We start from the raw sequence: 26,204 nt of genomic DNA on the forward strand, positions 1-26,204 counted from the left end.
CTAAAATTCTGCCCCCCCCCCCATCTCTCTGCTCAGCCATTGGCTGTCAGCAAGTTTATTTACCAATCAGAACCAGCTTAGGACAGGGACCTTCAGTATCTTACATACAGGTTCTTGAGTAATTTTGGGAATCCAAATAACATAATGCAAGCATTAGACCAAATCCACAATAACTGTGCCTTTTCACAGCAATAAAACCCAAACTAAGGCACATAGTTATTCTCTTCCAAAGGTTTCCCTCTGCTCCTTTTTGTTTGCTTTCACAGTGCTGGGACAAATCCAAGGTCTCACAAATGCTGAGCAAATGCTCAACCGTCAGCTACGTCTGCATCACACTGTGTTCTTTCATAGTTGTGAATTGAACAAGGACAGTGAAGGCTTTCTTATAAGCCAAACAAGCAGGCAGCCCCCTCCTAAACCATCTTACTGAAGTTTGCTCATAGTGTCTTCTGTCCTAAATCCCCAAGAAGGCAGAGTGTCATTCTGCTTAAATGTTTGGTCCCTTATCAGCTGCCTTTATTCAGAAAAGATAGCTGAACCTCTTCATCCTCAGTTTTCTCAGCTGAAAGTAAGGCCCATAATGCTATTACTGGGGAGAGCTTAAAAACAAAACAAAACACTATACATGAAGCCTTAAGTCAATAGCTGCCAGAAATTGCAATAAACTCCCGAATGCCTGATGCAATTATTAATTTTAGACATCAGGCATGTGGAATGCATCTAACTAAAATCATGTCATCATGTATTTTAGTAGTTGAAGTTATAGAAATGAAGTAATTTTCAAAATGGAGATAGCATGCAGGGATTTCCTACTTCTGAACTTGTTTCACATGGATAAAGGCAATTCGTTTTATCCTCCCACTTTATTTTGGCCAAGAACATTGTAAGTGGTCAGAATAAATGTAGGTAACATTTAGCTAGAGTAAGTGAGGTTTCACCTCTCTTATGATGATATTCTTATTCTTTATATTCCTATTTGTCTTATATTTTCACTTACCTGTCATCCATTGATCCACCCATTGATCCATTGATGCATCGATGCATCCATCCATCCATCCATCCATCCATCCATCCATCCATCCATCCATCATCAATCTACTTCACACCCCCCTACCCCCATGGGCTCATGTGTGTCAACATTTGGTTCCCAGCTAATGGCACTGCTTGGGAAGGTTGTAGATATTTTTAGAAAGTGGAGCCTTGCTAGAGAAAGTGAGCCAACAGAGGGAGGCCTTGTGGTTTTATAGCCTGGATCCACTTCCTGTTCACACCCAGCTTCCTGACTATGGAATACAAAGTGACCAACTGGCTCCTAGCTCCTCCACCTTCCCTACTGTGATGGACTATATCTTCTTGACCTGCCCATCAGAATCGACCCTTCCACTTTTAAAATTGCTTCTCATCAGGTATTTTGTGACAGCGATGAGAGAAATAGCCAATGTAACCATTTCCTGACGTCCTGGAATTGTGAGCTCAGAAAGGAGGCCTAGAACATGATATCCATCGTCTACTGTCTTTTCAGGAGCTTGGGATGCCGTCTGTCTATCTACTTCTTGTTCATAGTGTAGTAAGAAGGCATGATCAACAAACCAAGGAAGAAGCAGGGAACAGACTGATCACTGAGACACCTGCAGAGTCCTAGAAGGGAAAGAACAGAGTTCAGTTTCATGTGTTCCGTGTGTCTTGTACAAAGAACACTGGTGTAGCAGTAAAAAGTTAATCTGATGGAAACTCCCCCGCGGGTATACAGGCCTCCTATACACCTGCCCGAATGTTTTGGATTCCCAAAAGAAAGACACATATACACAGACTTATATTTTATTTTATTTTTTTTTAACTTGCATAAGCTGCATATTGTTTAATTTTTTACTGGATATTTTCTTTATTTACATTTCAAATGTTATCCCCTTTCCTGGTTCCCCCTACCTCCTGAAACCCCCTATCCTATCCTCCCTCTCCCTGCTTCTATGAGGGTGTTCCCCTACCCACACACCCACTCTCACCTCCCCACCCGCGAATTACCCAACACTGGGGCATCAAGCTTTCAACAGACCAACGACCTCTTCTCCCACTGATGCCTGACATGGCCATTCTCTGCTACATATGAGACTGGAGCCATGGGTCCCTCCCTCCATGTATGTTCTTTGGTTGGTGGTTTAGTCCCTGGGAGATTGGAGGTCTGATCGGTTGATATTGTTGATCTTCCTATGGGGTTGCAAACCGCTTCAACTCCTTCATTTTGAATACCTTAAACAGCTCAAAGGGTGGGCCACTCCCTAACACAACACATGTGTATGTATGTGTATGCCTTTCTTTTGTGAACCCAAATCATTTGGATATGTGTAGAGATGTGTGCCCTCATCTGGGAGTTTTTAGAGGATTCATTTTCTTTCTTTCTTTCTTTCTTTCTTTCTTTCTTTCTTTCTTTCTTTCTTTCTTTCTTTCTTTCTTTCTTTCTTTCTTTTTTTCTTTTTTTTCTTTTTTTTTTTACCGCTACACAGTGGCAAATTCTCTCCTGATGCTTTCACTACTGGGGAAGCAGAATAAAGTGAGGAAGGATATGTATGGGAGGGAGTAGAGGGGAAATGTGGCTCATTCCATTGTATATTTGTTCATTTGGCTATTCTGAGATTTCCTGGTGTAGTACTATCAAGAAGCACCATGGATGGCTCTGAGAATTTGTAGAGAAGTGTTACCACTTGTGTAGGCTTCTAGGAAGGGGTCAGTCTAACTCAGTAAACTCAGGAAGTGGGGATCTGCACCTCTGAGTAGAAACAATATAGATATAAAGGGATAAAATCTTGCTTTTATTAAATCTGTAATAGGAACAATGTATGTAACACTTGATCTACAGAGTTTTTTCTTCATCAATGAAGTGTGTTGGGGAGGTGACACATCTTATTGTAGATAATATATGTGAAGTATCCAGTAGAGGCCTTCACCCAGTGGGCAGTGAGGACGTGATGGAGGGTAAAGGTTCTTCATGTCCCATTAAGGGATCATTTTGGTACTCTTTCATAGCATAATGGAAACCTAAATTTCGTATCTGTACATAAGAAACAGTTGCCAATGTCTTCCAAATCATTCTCCTTTAAAATATTAAAAATTTAAAGGAGAACACAGCTCAGGTGAGAAGCCCATTATATTTTTCTTTTTTCTCTTTTCTTTCCTCCTCCTTCTATTTTTTTTTTTTTTTTTGGTTTTTCGAGACAGGGTTTCTCCGTATAGACCTGGCTGTCCTGGAACTCACTTTGTAGACCAGGCTGGCCTCGAACTCAGAAATCTGCCTGCCTCTGCCTCCCAAGTGATGGGATTAAAGGTGTGTGCCACCACTTCCACCCCCTCCTTTTTCTGGTACTCTATCACTGAACCACCCCCTCCCATCCCAACTGCTGTTTTGTTGCCCCAATTTCAGACATTTACCATCACCTGTTGTAGCTTCTCACTTACTGGAAGAGCCCCACAACTTCTTTAAGTGCCTCTTGTAGGTCTCCTACGACTCCATCTATTTTCCTTGCCCTCATATACACTTTCTGGATTAATATTTGAGTTTTAAGACCTGGTTAATATTTATATGTTACGTGTGTTATGTAATGATTTAAAGGTAAAAGGATCTATTTGGTCTTTGCTGGTGCTCTGTGAATGCACAGGGATGTGTGGTGTAGTGAGTGGTGTTTATGAAGCTCTCTCTGTGACAGGCACCACACACATTCATACCTTCTATCAAGGCTTTGCAGCTTTTGATGGATATTTATTTATCACCTGGAGACCCTGACACAGTTCAGGGTCCTACTCATTCAGTCTGGGTAGGGCCTGAGAGTCTTTTTTTTTTTTTTTTTAAATAGATATTTTCTTTATTTACATTTTAAATGTTATCCCCTTTTTCTAGTTTCCCCTCTGAAAATCCCCTATCCCCTCCCCTCTTCCCCTGCTCACCAACCCACTCACTCCCACTTCCTGGCACTGGCATTCCCCTATACTGGGGCATAGAACCTTCACAGGACCTAGGGCCTCTCCTGTTGATGACTGACAAGGCCATCCTCTGCTACATATGCAGCTAGAGCCCTGAGTTCTACCATGTGTTTCCTTTGATTGGTGGTTTAGTCCTAGGGAGCTCTGGGGGTACTGGTTAGTTCATATTGTTGTTCCTCCTCTGGAGCTACAAATCCCTTCAGGTCCTGGGTACTTTTTCTAGCTCCTTCATTGGGGACCCTGTGCTCAGTTCAATGGATGGCTTTTCGCATCCACTTCTGTATTTGTCAGGCACTGGCAAAACCTCTCAGGAGACAGGTATATCAGGCTCCTGTCAGCAAGTTCTTGTTGGCATCCACAATAATGTCTGGTTTTGGTGATTGTTTATGGGATGGATTCCCAGGTGGGACAGCCTCTGGATGGTCACTCCTCATTCTCTGCTCCATACTTTGTCTCTGTAATTCCTTCCATGGGTATTTTGTTCAGGCCCGAGAGTCTTATAAGGTCCACAGTGATACTCCTGTTTATGTGTTCATTCCAAGTGCCAAGGCATACTTTTTTTTTTTTTTTTTTTTTTTTTTTTTTTTTTAATTCTGACAACTCAACATAGCAAGGGTCACTTCCTCCATTTTATAGGTGTAGACAATGAAGGTTAGAAGAGTAGAAGTTGCCCAAGGTTATCAAAAAGCAGCTTAACTTGGATTCTAAATCCAGGTTTGTTTACTGGTATCTCAGTACACATGATCTGGATTTTGGAAATATTTTTACAGTATTAAGGGATGATCTGATGCTGTCTAAAATGAAATGCATGGCTAGTCTTTACTTTTTCTTTACTATCTTTCCTCCTTTCCAGTGCCACTTCTTCTTATGCAGGACCACATTTTAAATGGCAAGCCATGTGCGTTTTGTTTGTAAAGATCTATAATGTGTATCATGGCTTACAGCACTTGCCTCTTTTTGATGGCTTTGCATTCTGAGTTTTTAGTAAAGTGGTAGTCAACAGCCAACCAAAAATATCACCTGGAAAATTCCAGAAAGCAAAAGTATATATATATTTTAAATATTCTTTCACAATTTATGATTATAATGTTCTATTTTATTGCAACACTGCTGTTGATAATCTTTGTGCCTAGGATGTACTTTACAGTTTCAGTGATATAGTATTGCTAAGGATTGATCCTTCTGTAGTTTCAAGCTTTCAAACATAGTATGGTCTAGGGAACATTGTGCTATTGATGGACTCCACAGTGTGCACAGAGGAAGTTGCTGGGGACGGATGCACGCGAGGAAAGGAAATCCTTAGGCTGATTTATTGTTTAAGGCTGGTTGTGTACACAGCAGGCTATGCTTGCCGCAGTCACGCATAAAAGAACCGAACTTCTGTCCCAACAGATCATGTACTTTTTAAAAGTTACTTTTTGTCCTGCTTATAAAATCAATAAGATCCACAATTGAAAATTTGAGCTACAAATAGCTAATGAAACAACAACAACAACAACAACAACAGATATAAAAATCCCACCAAACTGGATTTCAATAAAAAAAAAAAAAAAAAAAAGACTAGCGAAGAGGGTATTTACAGGGAGTTGTCAAAGAGTTCAGTGAAGTAATATATTGCTACAAAAAGCTTAAACACCCTTTTCGGCTTTGTAGGACAGTGGGAATAAAAACGACAGGGAGAACTTTGTCTTAGTATGACAGAGTTGACTGTGTGTGTGTGTGTGTGTGTGTGTGTGTGTGTGTGTGTTGGGGGAACACTTTCCAATTTTCCTCAGGGCTCTCCAAATATGCTGACCCAGAGTCTCTCAGTGTCTCAGTGCTGAAGCGATTTGAGCTCAAACCTGGTGGCAAGTCACCGACGCATGCGCGCTCTTGCCTCTGTGTCACCGGCCAGTTTTATTTTTTTCTCAGGCAGGTTTTTAAAGATCAGCAAAAGGCGCTGGACTGCTTTAGTGAACAGTTCCGAGCCTGGGAGATATGCAAAACCCACTTTTCCCCCTCCCCCTAGGCTGAAGCTGCAATTGTCCCCACGTCACGCACTTTCAAGGTGTCAAAACATCCTCAGAAGAAACTAACTTGCAGGAAGGGGCTGAGGATGGACCTGGAGGAGGCGGGACCAGGGGCGGACCACAAACTTTTCACACTGCGTTCTCCAGCTGTGCGGAGTGCACATCTCATTTCTCCAGGATCCCTGTGTCCCAGTTAAGCCCTGGCTCCTCTGAGACCCTCTTAATTTAAATCGCATTCATTGTTCAGGGTGTCTCGGGGGACACCCCTGCGAATCTCAGGGTTCAGCCACACTTCCTAGGAAGCCGCGCGGATGGGCTAATCCCTGGACGCCCCGGGGTTGAGCAAGCTCCACTCATCCGAGGGTTCACGGGCGGGCGGGGGCGCCGGGATCCCCTTTGTGGCCGCCGCCCCAACTCGGCCCGCTCCTCCCCCCCCCAGCCGCCCCGCCCTCAGCCCCGGACCCCCAGCCAGGGCGGCGGGCACACTCGCACCCGCGCCTCCGGGGACTCGCGGACCGCACAGACCGGCCAGGCGTGCTGGGCATGCTCAGTCGCGGGGCGCCAGGCTCGCCAGTCGGAAGCCAGTATTCAGCGGAGCCGGCCGGGGCGCACCGAGAGCGCGCGGCACTCGCTGCTGCTGCGGCGGCCGGGCCGCGGCGCATCCGGGCGGGGACCCGAGGCGAGTCCCACGCGGCGTCCCGGAGCGGCCGGCAGCGGCGCCCGCTCCAGAAAGGCAGAGCGAACCAGGAGTCACCGGCGCGATTGGCGTCTGCGGGGCGCTGACGCTCCGCCGCGACCACCTCGGAGTCGCCGCCCGCCCCGGCCCGGCCGGGTCCCGGAGCCAGCCGTCGGACATGGAGCCGTGGAAGCAGTGTGCTCAGTGGCTCATCCACAGCAGGGTGCTGCCCCCCAACCATCGGGTGACCTGGGACTCAGCGCAGGTGTTCGACCTGGCGCAGACCCTTCGCGATGGAGTCCTGCTCTGCCAGCTGCTCAACAACCTGCGGCCACACTCCATCAATCTGAAGGAGATCAACCTGAGACCCCAGATGTCCCAGGTATGGAGGCCACCCCGCGACCCTGCTACCCGTCAGAGGCTCCCATTAATCATCCGGATAATTTCTTTGTGTAAATGCAAACATCTAGGTGCGCTCCGTGCCTCTCAGTTCTCAGCTTGGGGGCTTTTCCTCACTTGCCTTGAAATGACTTAGCTTCTAAGCAGAACTAATAAAGCCTTGCGTCGGGAGATGGTGTATGGAATCCTAATGGTTTCTGGGAGGCGGGAAGAAATAAGTTATCCTAGGGCGCGTTTCACCTTTCTTCTCCCCTGCCCCCCCCCCCCGTGTGTGTGTGTGTGTGTGTGTGTGTGTGATAACAAAGAGAGAGTCGGCTCTAAAATAACAATGAGAAGGGATGAGATGAAGCAGTGGGGTAATTTTGCTTTGACTTTTTTTTTTTTTTTTTTTTGCTTTCATTTGGTCCCCACGTTCTGGAAAGAGGAACTATGCCATACATGAGGACTCTAGGAAGTGGAGGGCGTTTGGTACCGTTATCTGCTCAGAGGAAATAAACCAAGAGGGACACAGAGAGCCTTCCTGAAGTTCCCCACCCCGCCCCCTAAGCCTGTGGCCTGTTAGCAAACTGGAAGGTTGTGTTTATAGCTTGTCTGAAAACGTAAGGGGAGCCAGCCCAGCCTCCCTCACCGGTGGCAGGAAGTGAAACGTTTTGCTGGAGATTCTGCTTTCTTTCATTGGGTGTTGTGCTCAGGTAGCTTGGAGGCACTTGGGCGTCTGTGGCCTTAGCTCAGGTACCTCTTTGGGGGTTCGGATTAAAATCCAGCCCTGGAAGGCACAGAAAGCAGTGGACTCCTCAAAGACAGATCAAAAAGCCACATGTAGCCCCGTGTTGCTTTTTTGGGCCTGTCGGAAAGTTTCTGTTAAGAGGATGTTCAACACAACTCAGAACTTCTATTTTCTCTTTCACACACACACACACACACACACACACACACACGAAAAGAAAAAGAAACGTTTCAACTTAAAAGGGAAAGGAAAGAGACCTTTTAGTGACATATTTTAGCACTAGCTCTGTATGATTCAGAGACTCAGCCACTTACCCAGAGCTGTGTCCTTGCAGAAAGAAATGACCTTATGCAGCTTAATAATCTCATATTTAAAGCAGGAACTCTCACACTCTGCTGCCCTGGTTGTCAGTATTTCATCAGGGTCGATGCTCCTCACTTCAAATTCTGTTTCCCCTGTTGGGAGGTGGTCCCCAAGAAAAGAGCAGACATATAAGTAGTGAGTGCCATATGTGTTTACAATGAGGATCAATTATTTTAGACTCTCCTAGAAACCTGAATGATGGGTGATTGCTAATTCTGTGGACTTGCCCACAATTGTGGCAACTATAGATAGTCCTGTGGAGGGGTTCAGTAGTTGTTTCCGCACTGTCAGAGTTAACTGTGAGGAGTAAGGTCGTGCTGTGCACAGGAGTCAGTTACTAGATCTCCAGTTCCATTTGATCAGTAGTCTCAGTAGCAGCATGAATTCTTGTGCTTTGATGCCACGTGCTGTGCATATTTCCTCGAAGTTTAGTTTCTGGAATTTTCAGCAGTTACTCATCAAAGTGTTCTTAATAATCATATTTCTCTCTTCTTTCTTTTTTCCTTCTTTCCTCTCCTTTTCTAACTTTCTTCTACCCACCTTCTCTCCTTCCCTCCCTCCCTCCCTCCCTCCCTCCCTCCCTTCCTTCCTTCCTTCCTTCCTTCCTTCCTTCCTTCCTTCCTTCCTTCCTTCCTTCTTTCCTTTCTTTTTGGATAGCTGGGCATTCTTTGACATTCAAATCTTTATTTGACTGCTGACAGTGGATGGGATCTTGTCAAATGGGTTCTCCTCTTCTCTTAAAATGCATTATCTATAATGTAATCAGTTTGATGACTGAAGGTCATTATAAGCATCATTAATGAAATGGAGCAGGCATGATTCTCTAAGAATACTATTCCCTACTGAGGCCACCACAGTGAACATATCAAGATAGTTGCCCTCAAGGAATTATTACACTGATATCAATAAACCACCAGATTATAATGAGGTAAGTAGGGCAGTGAACTGACTCTTCATTAGATTTTTCTTTTGAGTTTCTAAGTCAGTCCACCTCTGAGCTTTCTGGTTCTAAACTCAGTGATTTCTCTTGTGATGAAATTGGGGAGAGGACTTCTTCTCAAACATGATCCTGAAAAGCTAGTCCTAAGCATGGGGCATTTGCTTTTATCTGTTTTGGCTGCACTGCAGAGAGGTTAAGAGCTAGGTATATACATTTTCATAATATAGACTTTCATTATATCATTAAAGGAGACTTAGTAAGTACTTTTGTGAAATAAGGTGTCATATAACATGCCCACAATACTCAGCACATACGTGTTAAATGTTCAGTATTAGCAAGATTATCTAAAATGTTATTTTAGGGTAATAGGATACAATTAAAAATTTAAATCACAAAGACCTACAGGTTCCTTTGTGTTAGCATCTGTAAATATTTCTGCCTCATGTAACTCCCTTGGGAAGGGCCCTGGCTGTTCCTGGTTCTGAGTTTCCTACTCTATTGGCTGTCTTCATAGCACACGGGGGGGGGGAGGGGGGGGAAGAAGCTCTAGCCCTGCTGTGCATGGTGTCTCCTGTGCTGGGGCGGTCTCATTTCTTTCTAAGCACCCACTGTCCCTGTTCCCTGACTCCCTCCAGGTCCCCACCTCTTCAGGAAGGGTTTCCTTGGCTTCCTCCCATAAGTTGCATCAACTACCTTTTATAAAACCATACCTTTTATATTTCCTCTGTTTACAGGTCCAGCTCCCAAATGTACTTTGCTAATGGTGACCTGCATCCCAGCAGAACTTGCTGTTTGGAAGTTAGAGATGCTCTTCCTAGTACTTTTTTTTTGTTGTTGTTGTTTGTTTTGTTTTTGCTATTTCTAAGAGTCAGTCTTTCTATGATTGACTTTTATTTTCTGTTGAAGATAATTATTTGAAATATATTATTTCCTTATGACACATGAGCTTCCAGAGTGGGAAATAACTAGAAGATCGTACCTGAGAGTTTTGGTTATTCAGAAAATGTTTTGACAAATGCCAAAAGGGGGCTTTATTTGCCATTTTGCTTTCTCTCTCTCTCTCTCTCTCTGTGTGTCTTTTTCCCTAAGAGGCTATAAAATGAGCAGCCTTTTTAATAAGGGTGTTTATTACAGTGAGTGGGGTGTTAGTTTATCCTTCTGTCGTGTTTGCATTAAAATACAAATAACACTGTAAATAATGACTGTTCAATTATAGGTTTGACTATTGCAGGATTCATAAGTTAGCTTAATCTTCCTCAAAACATAAACAGAGGAGGTCCTGCCTCTCTTGCTTATTGTTCTTCCTAGCTGTGGGCCACAGTATCTTTCTGGTGTCACCAACTTGATAAGATGATGGTCTTCAGTAAGAAGCGAATACTTAGGAAATACTAATGTAGATTTTGCTGTCATTCATAATGGCTTAGGGAGGTTGCATGGATATGGTGGCACATGCCTGTTACCTTAGAAGTTTCAAGCAGTGGGGGCAAAGATTTCAAAGTCACACTTGGCTAAGTAGTGAGTTTCAGGCAAATCTTGGCTAAAACAAAACAAAACAAAAAGTAAATGCCATGTTTGTTTTATATTTAATGTGGTCTATTATAAAGATTAATATAAAGTTAAGTGGGTTTTTGTGACCACTGAAAATCCAGTACTTTTATATCTGTGTCTATTAGACAGATTTGTTTTTCATCACAAGCAGTATCCTGGCTGGGACATAATGTACATTAGTGGTTCATTGAGGAGCTCTGTTGATCATTGTGCCCTTGTGAAAAGGGGATGGGGCCTAGTCGCTTCATGACATTTTTAGTGACTAAGAAGAGCTTCCTCAATATATAAAACTAATCAGAGATTTGTAATTGCTAAGATTATTTCAGAAGTATTATTTTATTTATTTGGGCTACTCTATGCCTTGGAATGATATTCTTATATTTAGTGAGGTTTATGACCATTATATACAGTCTGGAGAAACTTGGAATTGTCTTAAGATGAATCGTTCATCCTTGAAGAGTTACACTGACAAATAGTTATTTATTCTTACAAAGAATATGTCTAGGATACTTACTTAAAGCACTAAACAAATGCCACAGAGTCTTTGCCTTAAAGGGACGCTCATGGTCTCTGGACAGACCATAAAGAAATAGATGACTATGTGATATAATGTTCAGCGAGGCCATCTGAAGCTGCCTAAGAGAACAGAGAGAAATGTCATTTCAGAGAAGGTAGGTTATGTAAGAGAGCCTTCTCCAAGAAGGCAATAATTAAGCAGAAACCTGAAGGGAGCCAGGGAATGTAGGAATGTAGGTGTCTGAAACCAAACCAAACCAAACCAAACCAAAAGAATGTTCTCAGCAGAGGGTATACAAATGGAAGGCCCTGAGGCAATTAGCTCCAGGCACACTAGACTAACAGGAAGTCCAGGGAAGCCAGAGGAGAGGGAGGATGGAATAGAAGGAAATGTCAGGGTTCTGTGTGCACTTGGAGGGTAGAGACTATTTGGCATTTGGTGTGCTCAATTGGGAGGGTATGAGAAGAAGATGGGAACCATCAGTGACTCCAAGAGTCTGGTCTGAGCTGCTGGAATCATAGGGCTGCCATTTGCAGAGACAGAAAGATGTAGAGCCAAATAGTGTTTGGAAATATGAGAAAGAAAGAGAGGAAGACCAGAAGCTGGCATGCGTCAGCATCCAGTAGTCACCCAGAGGAAGAGATTGAGCAGGTGACTGGAGAGGTGGAAGATGTAGATATGGATTTTGGAGCCTCCAGAGTACAGGCAGCATCTGAAAGAATGAGGTTGGATGACAGCATCTATTGAATGGGGGTGAAGGATGACACAAAATCTGAGTGAAGATTAGGGATTTGTGTCCTGGAGGAGAGCTAAGAGGGGTGACCTTGGGTCAGGAGGTAACTCATGGAGTGGGGTCTAAGAGAATAAAGGGCTGGAGTGATCTGATGTGTCCAGAGCTGCTGATAGATCAAGGGAAGGGAGGACCCAGGACAGAATATTGATTTGCACAGTCTATAGTTCCTTGGTGACCTTGACCAAAGAGAAATTTGATAGTCTGGAAGGAAAACAGCATATGGAGGAGAAGAGAGATTAGGAAAGGGCAGGATCCTAGCTGTAAATGTTTCTTTGAGGTTAATTCTGTTAAAAAGAGAGTAGGAAACTGAGGTAGTGGCTAGAAGAGAAAAAGGATTGAAAAAGAGGTTGCTTCCTTAGTATATAGAGAGTTTGTTTTATATCCACTAAAAAACACCTTTGGATTTATACCGATTTAAAGCCAGGTGTTGTGGTGTAGACCTATAATCCCAGCAATTGGGAACTGAAGGCAGAAAGATCAGGAGTTCAAGGCCAGACTTGGCTATGTGAAACCGTGTCTCAAACGCAAAAACCAAAACATAAAATGTTATGCCAGTTGTATGCTATACTGTTCTTGTATATGTATGTGCATATGTGTGCAAAGGTATTTGCCTGTGAGTGAATATAAATAATATAAATTCAATATGTTCCTAAAGGTTTTCTTCTGAATACCATTTCAACTCAAGAGTTACCGCTTCCCACAGTTTCCTTCATTTCTACATTTCTCTCCTGTAAGCAGAGAATTAGTGATGTGGCTTTTGTTAAAAAATGACTGATTGTGGCACCCAGGATTAACGTTCTAACCTGCTGATACTCAGTGCCATTTTTATGTCACTGTTAGAGTTACAGAAAGAACTTTTTTTCTTTTGCAAATAACCATATATTTAACAAACAACCCTATAATTGTATCACTTCAAACCGCTGTGTGTATTACATGTCTGCACTTTCTGTCTCCCACATAAAGTGGTGGTTTATATAGATTATTAGGTTAAAGAGAATGGAGGGTAGGTTAAAGAGAATGGAGGGACACAATGCTTTCATTGTCCAAGAAGAATGGTGTCTTGGTTACACTTCTAACTCACTCAGGATAATGTCATTATTTCATCTTCCCAGAAGCCAGCTACCTTTTTATCTGTTAAATTGTTCTTTTGGATCATCTTCCTCTGTAACTGTAAAGTCCACACTGATCATTGCTTTCTCATGCTACATGGGTACCACACTTTAAACATTTGCTTGGATGGCCTAGTTGGTGGGTCAATCAGGGTCTTATAGAAACGGAGGCTTTATCTGTGAAGCTACTATCCCATGGATGCCATGGTTGAGAACACTGAGAGTGCTTTCCTTTCCAATCTCTCATATATATGTATATATACATATACGTATGTGTGTATATATGTACACATATATATGTATATATAGGTATAGGTCTGTGTATGTGTATGTGTATATCTATATAGTGGGAGAATTTGTCATGCAAATGAAATTTATACAATGTATGAATCCCTAGATCTCCCCTACTTTCATCATTTTTTGTAAATTCTTTGGTGGACCTGACCGCTGCCTTCCTCTTCCCTTTATGCTCTCCTCTCTTCTCTTATGGTTCTTATTCCTGCCCAGTTTTCTTTGCCAGCTCCTTTTATCTAAACATTCCTGTAGCATGTTCGCATTTTCACCTTAGTTATATTCAGGCCACATTCTCTTCCCTGGATCATTTTATGACACCCGTGGTGTTAATTTATCACTATGGACTCTGAATTTGCATTGGCCGCTTATATCTGCTTCCATTGTGACAGTCCTTTCCTGGGTGAAGGCTGGACATGGTAGAAAACTTAACGGCTATCAGGATGTGTTTGCTGTGGCAATATTGGATGTGGACAAGGGTGTGGGTAGAGCTGGGTCAAGAGAGGGTGAGGCCAGAAAAAGAGGGGTGGGGAGGGTGAGTAGAAGGCTGGAGAGGGATGTAGAAGCCTAGATACGTAGTTAAGACCTGCATGGACAGGCCCTTGGGACCTCTGAATGTGGACAGGGTGGATCTGACCTAGGTGGAGCCCCAGTTTGAGGCTTGGGAGGCTGGAAGAGGTCACGTTCAGTTTGGGATGTGGAACTGGTTTCTTGCCAGTTCCCCTCCGGTGTCTCAAGTTTCAAGCGTCCCACTCTGTCGCTACCCCGTTCTTTCTGGCTTATTCTGCTAATACCTAAAATCCAGCGATCTTTTGAACTCTTTGCCTCTTCCACCTCCTCACTGCTGCCATGGTTTTGCTTCCTTCCTACACAGCTCGCTTTCCAGACCCTGCCAAATACTTTCCTGGCTTCACTTCTTTATCATGTTCCTCTGGGTAAACAGAACCCTGGCCAAATCCAGTCTGTTACTTATTTCCTGCCTACAATTGAGCTGCAAAAGGTGACGGAAGAGAACCATTCCCCAGGGACTCTTCTTATGTGAAGTTCATGGTCCCCGAACCTCACGTGAGCACTGTCATCTACCCTAGCGTGGCAATCCTGATGATCTAGACTAGTCCCCAAAGTCTGGGACTCCAGGCAGTTTCAGAGAGGCCTTTATGTGTTCCTTAATTCTGACCCCCATTTATGATACTAACACAGCATCTTCCCACTGGAGTTTTCCGAAGGCTGCATATTACTGATGCTATTGCCATAACTCCTGATGGACTATGTACTGGTGTATGAAGAGCTCTCAGTTTTGAATTTGAGTATGTCAAGCATTGGTAGATATGCGACTGCCACCAACACAAGCTGCTAACAGATCTCAGTAGTCAGCATTTTAAAGAATGTAAAGGAGTTTTGACACTAGACATTTGGGAGCTGTCCTAGTCATTTATTTTCTGACTATCCAAGATGACCCCTGAGTACATTTTCTTCCCTTTCATGGAGCCTCTGTCACTTCCTTCTCCTCCATCAGTCCTTTGCACCGATGCTGTTGCTTCCTGGTCTGCAGAGAAAACAGACAAAATCAGAGGAAGGCACTCTACAGCTCCCACACCTGCCTTTTTACCTATGGGTGGTATGTTCTCTTTTGTACCATGAGATGATGGCTTCAATGATGAATGATCAGTCCTTATGGGGAAAAGAAAGAAACAAAATAAAGAAAATTTCTCTTCTGGCCTTCCTCAGACTCTCCTTCATCATCAGTTCTCTTCTGTATCCTTTCATTTGCAAGCACACGTGTTATTTCCGTTATTTGATTCAGGGTAGACTTTTAAGGTAAAAATCACTTAAGATATGCTGACGAGCATTGACTACAATGAAGAACAACTCAGGTTTTGACCTGTACCACTGGGGAAGGTAAGTGGTTGCTGAACTTCCTTCCAGCTGTTTTCATGGTTCCTGATGGGCCTCAGATTAACTCTGGAGTCCCTTGAGAGTATATAAGCACCCTTGGTCTGGTCCTGTTCCATCTTGTAAGGCTCCCCCCATGGTACTCCTGACTTTTTTAGGCTTTCATGGATGACCTGTGCTTTTAAATGTTGATGTGCAAATTTGGGTGCCATTTTCTCTGCTTCCAGAGCTCTTCCTCATTTCTGTGAAGGTTTGGTCCAGTGTTCTTTTGAGTCAGGGGTCTTTCCTGAGTCCCCTTTCAGGTGTGGCTGGGTACATGCTGCTTTGTGCTATAAGCTGGTGTGCATAGGTCAGTGCAACATGCCCTTGTTTTGCAGGTTATTTTTTCTTTCTTTCTTGTTTATCTCTCTGGCACACTGTGACTTGGCTTGAGCTTGCCATAGACTAACTTACTGATAGTATATGTTTGGATTTTGACACAATGAATCACAATTAACAGACTTGCATAAGTAAAGAAAAATTCATTAATGGGTTGAAAATGGTAACTCTTTGTTTACTGTCCTTTCAAAGATAACTATATGAATTCTATGACATATTCATCTCTGCCTTTGTTATTATAAACCTCAGCTACCAGCCCACTCAGTGCCATTGATGATCATTGCAGATAATAGTATCCGTCTACTTTGCAACTGAGTAGACTTTTTTGAAAGTGATGGGAACCTACTATTTCTTGAGCTCTCCTATTCTCTAAAGTAGACCTAACCAAAAAGCATTCTGCCTGAGTGAACTAGGTCTGTGACTGGCCGCAAATGCACACTAGATGCAGAGACGTTTTACAATAACCATCACCACCACTTCCTCAGAAGCCTGCCGAAGGCTTCTAAGTCTCACTTAGGAGGCACCTGTCACATATTTTCTTATTCAAAGAGACAGACACTCTGAGTGATGGAGAACTCTGAGGCCAAGAGAGGATTGGCAGTATGTACAGAGAAGTGGTTCGTAGAGGAGTCAGGGTTTGAGTTAGAACATTTAATGTGAATCCAGTTCTCACACTAAGGCTGTTGGCACGGCTACACATCAAATGGAGAGAGGCCTTGTCTTCTCCCCTGCATTGCTGTCTGTGATGTGACCTCACCAGTGTCCTCAGATTGGCCTGCAGGTGTTGTTAGTGACACTCCGTGCTTGTCAGGCACTGAAATGTCATGTTGGTTTGAGGTGTCTGATGCTGCATTTGGATGATTTGAGACCATTTTACCACACTATTCAGAATAAAGTAGGGTCACGTATTTGGCAGGTGTTTGACGGGCAAAGAGAATACAATCATATAGGAAAATGTAGGAAATTAATGTGGGCCACTTAATACTGTGCTTTGTGATAGCTGTGCCAGAGTATATGGCTTAATGCTGAGTCTGGAGTTAGACATGCTTATATGTACTTACCTGGAAGCCAGGAGCGCCACAGCTTTAAATGAATGTCATGACATGGTCCCCTCCTTCTTCTGTGTTGGAGCTATACTTGTTAATTTGTATACCCATTATTAGCCATTATGTGGAGTGGGTAGCTATTCTACAGGCCCTGTAAAGACCTTCTCCCATTCCCTCAAACCCCTCAGTGCTCATGAGGACAGACTTTAGATAGTGCTATGGCCAATCTAGTCTATATTTTGGTTTTGTTTTGCCTTTGGCATTTAGGGGACTGAACCACGATCAACAAAATGTCATTGCTTTTGATTCTCATGAAAAAAAAAATACATTAGAATTGTGTTTGGGGCTGGCTATCTGAGTGACCTTTTAAAGTATGTGTTGCAGAAGTTGGCCTTTGAGCTGCTTCCATAATAGGAAGTTAACAGCATGTGCCGCTCACATGGGAATTCTCTAAAGGGTCAATTAATATGGAATATTTAATGATACACATGATACCAACCTTCCATGATTTTCAAAGTGCTCATCTTAAAATAGACTTGGAACAGCTGGTCTGGATAAATGAGCCACGCATCTCTCTCTGTCTTTTCCTGAGTCCTGGGGGAGGGGGGCAGTGTGGTTAAGTGAAAGGCTTCAAAAGGTCAGGGATTGGGAAAGCTGGCTTCTCCTAACATCCTTGCCTCTGACATACTCTGTGACCTAAAGTCAGCGAGTGTTTCCCTTTGTCTCCATCAATAGACCTAGAACAGTATCAGCCACAAGAGAGGCGGTCTCGCTTTGAAAACATTATGAGTTTATGAAGATCAGGGGGTTAAGCAGAAGTGGCTAAATTCCAGTGGATGACCTTGAGAAAGTTACTTTCCTTTTGACTCCCAGTGACCTCCTGTGATGAGCAAGAAGTAGTGAATCAGGGTTTTGCAGGGCTGAGGTAAGAATTAAACAATGCATTACAAGGCTTGGTGCACAGTAGGTTGTCCATTGTTTCCTCCCACCTCTGCCTTCTCTCCCCATCCTCTCCTCTGTAAGGCAGGAAGAAGAAGATCTTATCACTGCTCTACAGAGGAGGAAATGGAGATGTGCACCAGGTTGAAGGGCTTTTTTTCAAGATCATCCTGACAGGAAGTGGTGAAGACAAGATTTGAGTCCAACTGTCCTACTTCCAAATTCAGCAAAATTTCCCATTCCTGCTGCCAAACTCTGCAGGCTATCTGGTGATCTGCATGAGGAAATGTCTGACAAAAGTGTTTGCCAATAGCAAGGCATGCTCTGCAAGAAGGACATAACAGTCTATGGTTTTGCATTGAACATATATTTAAAAATAAATGTCTGCGGTGATGGTCGTTTTGGGGTTACCTGATTTCCGTCTGGGCTTGTCTGTGAATTGATTAATTAAACTATCAAGTTGTCTGCTGACCATTAGACTTTGTGGATGATCCTGAACACTCAAAGGGAAGTAAAAACCAGTTCCTGACCCTAGTTTCCTGTATCCTGTATTTCACTGCAACCTCCTCCTCATCAAACAACACAAGGGAGCCCACTAGGGTAGACAGATAACTGTTTGGTGGATGGGTAATGCTTTGATCAGTTTGCCTTTTTTGTTTGTAACATTAATGTTGCAAAATTGATTTCCTTCTTATGTGCATGTTTTTTAGAGTGTTTCTTTACATAGTCTCTGTCCAGTCCTTTATATACACATGGCACAGAAATCATAAAGATAAATCACATGAAGTTTCTGCTCTTGGGTGGCAGGGAGAGAATTGGTTTGACCTCAGAGTGGAGCTCTTACAAGAATGCAGGGAGGAAGTAAATGGTTGGCTAGTACAAGCCTGGTGCAGAAATGCGTGCAGCTGGGCAGGATCAGGACAAAGATGGAAGTGGAGGTGGTTACTAGAGAGGAAGAAGAAGGCTTGAGAAAGAAAGCGGAGTGGGGAAGAGAGGGTTCGCAATGACATTCAGACCTCACTAATGCCAGAGAGATAGTTACTCTGAGCAATGAGGGAATGTCCTTAGTGACCATTTGCATTGGCATGGAAGTCATTAAGGCAGCTAGTTTTTGTGTATGGGCAGTGGCTTCAGGATATTCAAGAGAGCTTTTGGAAAGGCAAGGGAGTACAGAGTCAAACCGTTCACCAGCTGTCTAATGTACGGGATGGAAGGGAAGACCCCTCCTCTCCTTAGTCACCTCCCACTTCCTGTCACCCACTGACACCATTATTCTCCCCTGGCTGTTTGGCTATTGGACATCTCCTCTGTCCTTGTCCCCAGATTTAGCTAGCTATACCTGAGTCCATGCACAACTGGCCGCTCCTGCCCCCCAAACCTCTAGCTTCCAGGTAACTTTTTTGCTGTTTCTCTCTACTTCTTCACAGTGTCTTCATCAGAATCTTGGTTTCTTCTTTATTTCAAGCTACAGACTGTGGGCAAATGCAAAGCTCTACTTCCAAATTCTCAGCCACAAACCCCAGCTTTCTAAATAAATGCCAGATACCCCAAGTCCCCAACTCTGTCCTAGGACCTGCTTGTCATCATCATAACCACCTTGTCTTTGTGAGTCTTCACTTGTCCCCAGCCTGTCCCAGCCTGCTTTACACATGGGGACCATTACTATGGATAGGGAAGTAGCAACTGCTCTGAATTTTGCAAGTGACTTGAGAAGGCACCTTTTCCAACCCCCTCCCCTGATACTTGGTCTTGAAGGGGACAGTTAATCAATCAGAATCCCAGGCAGTTCCAGTTGCTGTGAGAGGTTTGATTATGAGAAGTAGGATGCTATGCTAGGTATGTTTTTTTTTCTGATTTCTGGTCTTCGGAGTCCTGTGATGTGACTGAGTGAGTACCAGTCAATGAACTAGGAGGTCCCCAGTCATGTTTCCCAGGTTCACTAGATATCTAATGTAGGGGTAGGAAAAGGAAGACCACCCCTCCTCCCCTTACCTTCAGATTTTCTGTCACCCGCAGACACCATTATCCACTCCTGGCTGTTCGGCCGTTGGACATCCCTCTGTTGGGGATCCAGCGATACCCAGGTTGGCTATTTGCTCTCTCACCCATCTCACAGCATCTGTTTCATTTTGCAGTGTTTTTCTGGTTGGGACTGTAATGTCAGGAGTCAACTTTCTCTTAATCATGTATATAATGTCTACTAGGGAGGTGACCCAAGAATAATCTTGTCACTGAACAGGAGCTATTAGATTTTCTGGCATCTGCCCTTCAAATAGGATGAAGCATTGGTTAGCTAAGGAAAGTTAGTACCTGTTAAGTCCATCAGACACAGAGGTAATGTTTGTGTTTCCGTTATTTGTGAGGGCTGAGAATTTGGGGGCACTCTCCATCTTTCCCTTGAAGAGCCAGTAAAATACAGCAACTCTCCTCCACCAGGGCGGAGCGGGGCTTGAGTGCTGCAGCTCAGCATAAGCATCTACAGAAAGCTGTGGGTTCTCCCGGAGATGATTTAAGAGGAGAACATGACGTAATTACTGCACACATCAGTGTTGGCCCCATAGAGAAGCTAGATTCTACTCCTGCAGTAGCTCAGAAGTCTCCCTGCTGAATTCTCAAGCTTTTTGAGTGCATAGTTCTACTTAATGACTGCAGTGAAGAGAAAAATAATGAGAAAGATAAAAACAATTTGCCAGGATTCTTGCACATCTAGCGTGGTAAGAATTTAATTGTTTTCCCTGTCATGTTTGATAAATGTCTCAGGAACTTCAGCAAATAATGCAAATGTTTTACCTATCTTGTTAACAATAAGCCCTTTGACGTTCTTGCTCATACCTGATATCTAAAGGCCCACCACCCAGGGGTTTATACAAAATTAGCTTTAGTTGAAAAAAAAATAATGTATTTAGAAAATAGTGATAAGAACATTCTCACCTCTTGATAGAAGAAGAAATAAAATGTATTTATTAAACTCTGTTTTTCAAGCTACACATCATTTATGACAATCTTTAGAGGTCTTGGATTCCGGCTTCAACTAGAAGACTTTTAATTAACTCACTGTTCTAATACATGTTCAAGGGAACAGGTTGCAGTATACCTCATCCTGCCAGTGATGTAACCTGCCGTTGAGTCAGAGCTCTGCTGCTAACAGCCCTGTGGGCAGCTTAACTGACTGGATCTTTGGTTTTCATATTTATAAAATCGTGACATGTAATCGAAGTGTTGGTAGGACTAAAGTAATTGCAGTAATGGACATGATGTGTTTAGTTCAGTGTTTGGATGGAGAAGCTATGCAGATATAGATTGCATTCACTAGGCCTACGTAGGGAAAAGGAAGCTATTATGGACGGAAAGTTATAGCATGAAGGATAGCTGAAAGTTAAGCTGGCAGTATTCAAAGCTGTAAATTGTGGACTTGAGAACCTGGAATCATATTAATGCTGGATTAGGGAGGCTGCGGCAGCCTTTAGGTACTACGTACACAAGGTGCCAGAGAAGAGGTGGATGTTTTAGTGGACCATTACAGCCATTAGCTATTATTCAGATTACAGATAAGATGGGGCTGGAAGGTCTTTAAAGATAATTGATTTGCAGATTGAGCAGCCTCCAGCTTCTGACGTGTGTAGAGATTTGATCAAGGTCATTTGATTTGGCAAAGCCCAGACCCAGATTCTCTTAGCTATCGTCCCTACCTTTTCTAAGAATAGTAATGGCTTAGACCTCAAGAAAGGTTTAACTCTTACTTACATAGTTTGTTGTTGTAAAGTGCTTGATGTGCAAGCATTATAACTTGAATTTGGAACCCCAGGACCCATGTAAAAGCCAGGCAGAATGTAACCGCAGTACTGGAGTTGGGGGCCAGGCAGAGAGAAACAGGTCGATCATAGGGACTTGTTGACTGGTCAACCTGTCCATGAGAACGAGCTACAGGTACAGTGAGAGGTGCAGCTTTACAATTATTTAACTTATGATTTATCGGCTGTGACTTTTATATGTGGCAGCTATTGTACAATGAAACCCACAAACTACCCTCTATCTGGAGTTGGAACATTTATCTGCATTTATAAGCTGGCTGGGTGATCCCAGAGCTCCCCTATATTCTGAGCTTCAGTTTATGATTACCAGCGTGAGCATCCCATTACAGTGCAGAAAAGACATAACACTTGTATCCAGTGTTTGGCTTGACTGCTGACAAGCACTGTGATAAAGAGTAGGTTCCATCTCTTCTCTCTTTCCTTCAGCTTTGTCTCAAGGACAGATGCTCCTAAGACCATTATAAGGAGGAGATAATGTACCTCACTCAGGTAACTTGTTCAGAGTCTTCTATTGGCAAGCTTTCATGTAATTGGAAAAGACAGTCATCCTGCCTCCAAGAACTAGGAGGGTGGTTAGGATTGTCAGGGCCTGTTCTCTTAGGTTGTGGAGAGACGGTGGAAGAACATATATTGCTCCACTCAGTGATTTTCTCAAAGCCACCTGGGAAATGATCATAAAGTAGTATGTGGCTGGGCAAAAAGGAGTCTCCACCTTATTACTATGCTTTCCACATTTGGAACCAGCTGCTTAGGGTACTTCCGGTTTTTCTCTTGTAGGCATCATGACTCACCATGTCCCTGTAGAGATGACTTCTTGCATTAGGTTATTTTCTAAAGTTTTATTAGCCAAGATGTAATTTCTAGGTCAAAGGTTAACATTTTCACAGCTTTTGTTTATATACAGCCAGATAGTTAACAGACAAATAAAAGCCAACCAAACAGTCCCCATGAGTCAGGAAGAGCAGATCTCCCTAACCTTGGTCAGAAGTCTTTGGTGTTATTTTGACTGGATTCCTGTTTTAGCTATCCATTTGCGGAATGACTTTGAGCTGGCTATCCTCTCAGATTCTCCCTTCTCTCGGCTGTAAAGTGGGATACAGTTATACAGTTTACCTGTCAAGCACTCTCTTGGCACAAGGTATTCAGTGGTCAGCTTTTGCAGTCTGCCATTATTCTCCTGTAATTTCTGGCTTTCTCTTAGACCACTGCCTACCAGTTATTTTTCCCTCTGTATGTGAGACTTTTTTTAAAAAAGGATTTATTGAATTTTTATCTTATTTTATGTGCATTGGTGTGAGGGTGTCAGATCTCCTGGATTATAGACAGTTGTGAGCTGCCACGTTGTGTGTGGGGGGAATTGAACCCTGGTCCTCTGGAAGAACAAGCCTATGCTCTTAACCACTGAGCTGTCTCTCCAGCCTTGTAAGTAAGATTTTAATATAGTCGATTCTCTCAAAGGAATCACCATTGATTTTAAAATAGGAAAACACCCTCCCCAAACATCCATGTGATGGACCAATGCTTTTGTAACTATGGGGAGTGGCACTGTGAACAAAACTCTGAGGGTGAGGTCCCCAATCCCTATGTGATGCCTTCTCTGGTCTGGCCACGTCATCCTCTGCCCTCTGCTCTTATGGCTATTTTGAATTCTGCAGCAGCCAAACTAGGTGTTATCCTTTTCTCAGAATTTGTAACCTCTTTTTTCATTTTTCTGGCTCCAGGACTTGACATCTTATTTTGATCTCCTAGTGTTGCAGTTTCCTTTTATACAACCTACCTTACAAACCATTGTTTCATTCTGGCCTTATGATAGATAGCAGGGGTCACTTATATTTTATTGACCAATGATTCCTGTGAAGCAACACAGAGCTTAGCATTGATGCCAAATAACTGCTTGGGAGTGCTCAACTGAGTACTCACTGACTATTATTACCAATAAACACAGGCAAGGATACAGACTACAGGAATAATTTGTTAAAAATGTGATTTCAGAATGCTCTGAAACCATATGTGTAAGTATTTTTCAGGGGCATGTACCAGAGTACACTTTTAATTGAATTACATCTTTTTAAAAACAAAACCATAGTCTTTCATGTTAGTGAAGACAAGTCTGAAGGGACAGTAAACACTTGCAGAAAGCATAGTTTAATATCTAGTCAGCTTTCATCTTAGCCAACATTTTCATCTCAAGCCCTGTGATAATATAACCTGAGCATCCAGGAGTCTGGCCAGAGAACAATCTAGAGTCAAATAGCGTAGCAGGACTTAATGGTGAAGATGAGCATTCCTGAGAGATTAGATTATGACTGGTACATTTCCTCTCATTGGAGAAGGACAAGCTAGCTTATATTACAGTGTTAATGTCTGCAAGCTCAAAACTGCATTTTATTCTTTCAGGAGTAGAGTTCGTTCTTTGGTGCATCTGTTTGACAGCACTCATTGGACACATAAGTAGGCACGAACAGCACAGCACAGAGCTAGATCTCTAAGAGTGGTCTGTTTAAAAGGAGGTGATTCTCCCTGCCCTGCCTTCATCCGTAGCCCTTCTGTTAGGGTATTAGGATTCGCTTGGGTGTATGTGGCTTGGTTTCTTTGGGGTCTTGGCTTCGAGACCTATTTGCCTGTAGAGATGATGATTTTCTGTCTATTCTCATTCAAATGGCCCACTAAGTGGGGGCAGTTCTATCTTCAAATGCAAAGCCTATACTTCTGATTTTATTTTTGTTTGCTTTCTTGGGTAGTGGTGGGTGTGGGCTGGGTAGAGAAGGGGAACCTTCATTCTCAAGATGAGCTTTGATCAAGAAAACACATGTTGAGTATGATTTTGTACCTATTACCAACTAGATTTTTCACTCAGAAGGAAAAGAGAATATTTATGTAGACTGTGGGGGATGGTGGAGCCAGTGGTAGCCAAGGATGCAGGCATATGGTCATCTCTGCCAAGCACAGCTGTTTGTGATGAGTGTTAGGCTCAGTGCTGGGTGAGCTGATGTTAGCCAGAGGGTGTGAGGTGGGTTTTGTGAGGGCTTGAAGCACTTAGATTTTGAGGATTGGTTTTTTTGTTTATTTGGTTTTTTTTTGTTTTTGTTTTTATTGCTAGAACTGACATTTTAGATAAGGTTGTAGTCAGTAAAAATAGAACAGATTTGCCATTTTCACTGTACTTTGGTGTAAGGCCCAGGCCAGGGCCACAGACTGCAGAAGTGACTTTGCAAGAATGCTCTTGTGTCCAGTCAGGTCCTTCCTTTAAATTATGAAAAGCAGACTGAGGAAGGAAGTGATAAATTAGCTTTAACACATCGAGTTAATCTCATTCTGGGGCAAAGGACAGGCCTGGAGGGATGGATTGTATGTAGTTTGGTTGTTTATCTACATGATCTTGATAGACCACCTGTGTTAGAGCTAAGCTCACCAAGAAAAAGCAGGCCAAAGAATAGTCGTTCTGTCTGAGCAGGTTTCAGAGGTGAGGACCGGAAGAAGCTGAACTCTGTAAAGGTCAGAAGTGTTTCTGACTCTAGTGGAAGTTCCTCCATAGTGAACCACAACTTGTCTTAGTACTAGGTTTGCTAATCATAAACGTTCTTCCCATTAGATTCTGGAACTGTAGGGTAGGTTTGTCCATGAAGCGTGGTTGTATAAGCTGTGTGTTTTTAATTATGTAAGTCTGCCAGTTAGATTATGGAACTGTAGCTTCGCCTAGAGAAGAACTTTAGATTATATTGATAATTAAGATGGAATGGTATTATTCTTAAGAATTATATGTCTGGGTGAGATGGTACACATCTTTAAGGCAAGCACTTGGGAAGCAGAGGCAGGCAGATCTCTGGGAGTTTATGACCAGGTTATATAGTAAGACCTTGTCTCAAAAAAAAAAAAAAGAATTATATGAATTATATGGAATGTTCTTAAGTTGAGAGAGACAAACAAGCCAGTGAGATCTTTGTAAACTCAACATTAAAAGGAGTTATTAAAAAGGGGTGATATTGCAACATCCAGATTTTAAAGGTGATTTTCTTAGGAAATCAAGGAGATACAAGAGTGACTTGGTGGTATTAGGAGAATGGTCATCGTAGACAGAGAAACCCAGGCTAGAAGAACAGTTGGCGTTCATGACATAGGTGACAGGGGAAGGGCTGTCTTGAGGCAGTTTTGGCCTGGCTAGATGTGGCCTTCTCAGAGTGACCTCTTGGTTAGGATCCCCTTGGTTGGAAGTGAAGGCAGACAAATATTTGCTGAGTAATAATTACGTATGAGGACATACTCGTAGCTCTGCAGTTCTCCCTCATATGGGAGGCATTAGACTGTAAAATCTTGGGGAATATTTTAGAATATTAGAAAATTAATTATCTAGTATAGGAAGGGAAAAAAGCAAGGCCTGGTGATTCCTTTGCAGAGGTAGCTCTGAAGTGGAAGGGGGCATCTCTGAGTCTGTCTGTAAGAATGGACAATAGTGGAGAAACATGAGCTTAATTTCAAGTGTAGTTAAACACAAGGGGACATGTTCTACCTCTGACAGAAAACAAAAATACTGAAGATATGGCTTTTAAAACACTCAGGAATGCTCATGTCTTGGGGTGCCTACACAGCACTGCATATTGAGTGTGGTCCTGGCATCTGCTTGAGGCTGGGTTGGCGGAAATGGGAGGTCTCAGAGATGCCCTTCCTCAGGAAACAGTGTTTACAGCGCAAAGCAAAAGGCAGTTGCAAAAAAAAAAAAAAAAAAAAAAAAAACAGGATATCAAAACCAAAACCCTAAAGTAGTCTCAAGGCTGAGTCCCACAAGAGGCTGGCT

General features: G+C 43.0%; 1 protein-coding gene across 2 annotated transcripts in view; it reads left to right on the plus strand.

The window, feature by feature from the left end:
* Window positions 1-6,481: 6,481 nt before the first annotated feature.
* Window positions 6,482-26,204, plus strand: part of Vav3 (vav guanine nucleotide exchange factor 3) — a 332,901-nt gene continuing 313,178 nt past the window's right edge. For both annotated transcript variants that reach the window (XM_021195490.1, XM_029537277.1), the window contains exon 1: window positions 6,482-7,039. In XM_021195490.1, the coding sequence (XP_021051149.1) occupies window positions 6,836-7,039 (204 nt within the window). In that variant the 5' untranslated portion in view covers window positions 6,482-6,835. The remainder of the gene's footprint in view (window positions 7,040-26,204) is intronic.

Source organism: Mus pahari, chromosome 4, assembly GCF_900095145.1.
Source record: "Mus pahari chromosome 4, PAHARI_EIJ_v1.1, whole genome shotgun sequence".
Taxonomy (NCBI): domain Eukaryota; kingdom Metazoa; phylum Chordata; class Mammalia; order Rodentia; family Muridae; genus Mus; species Mus pahari.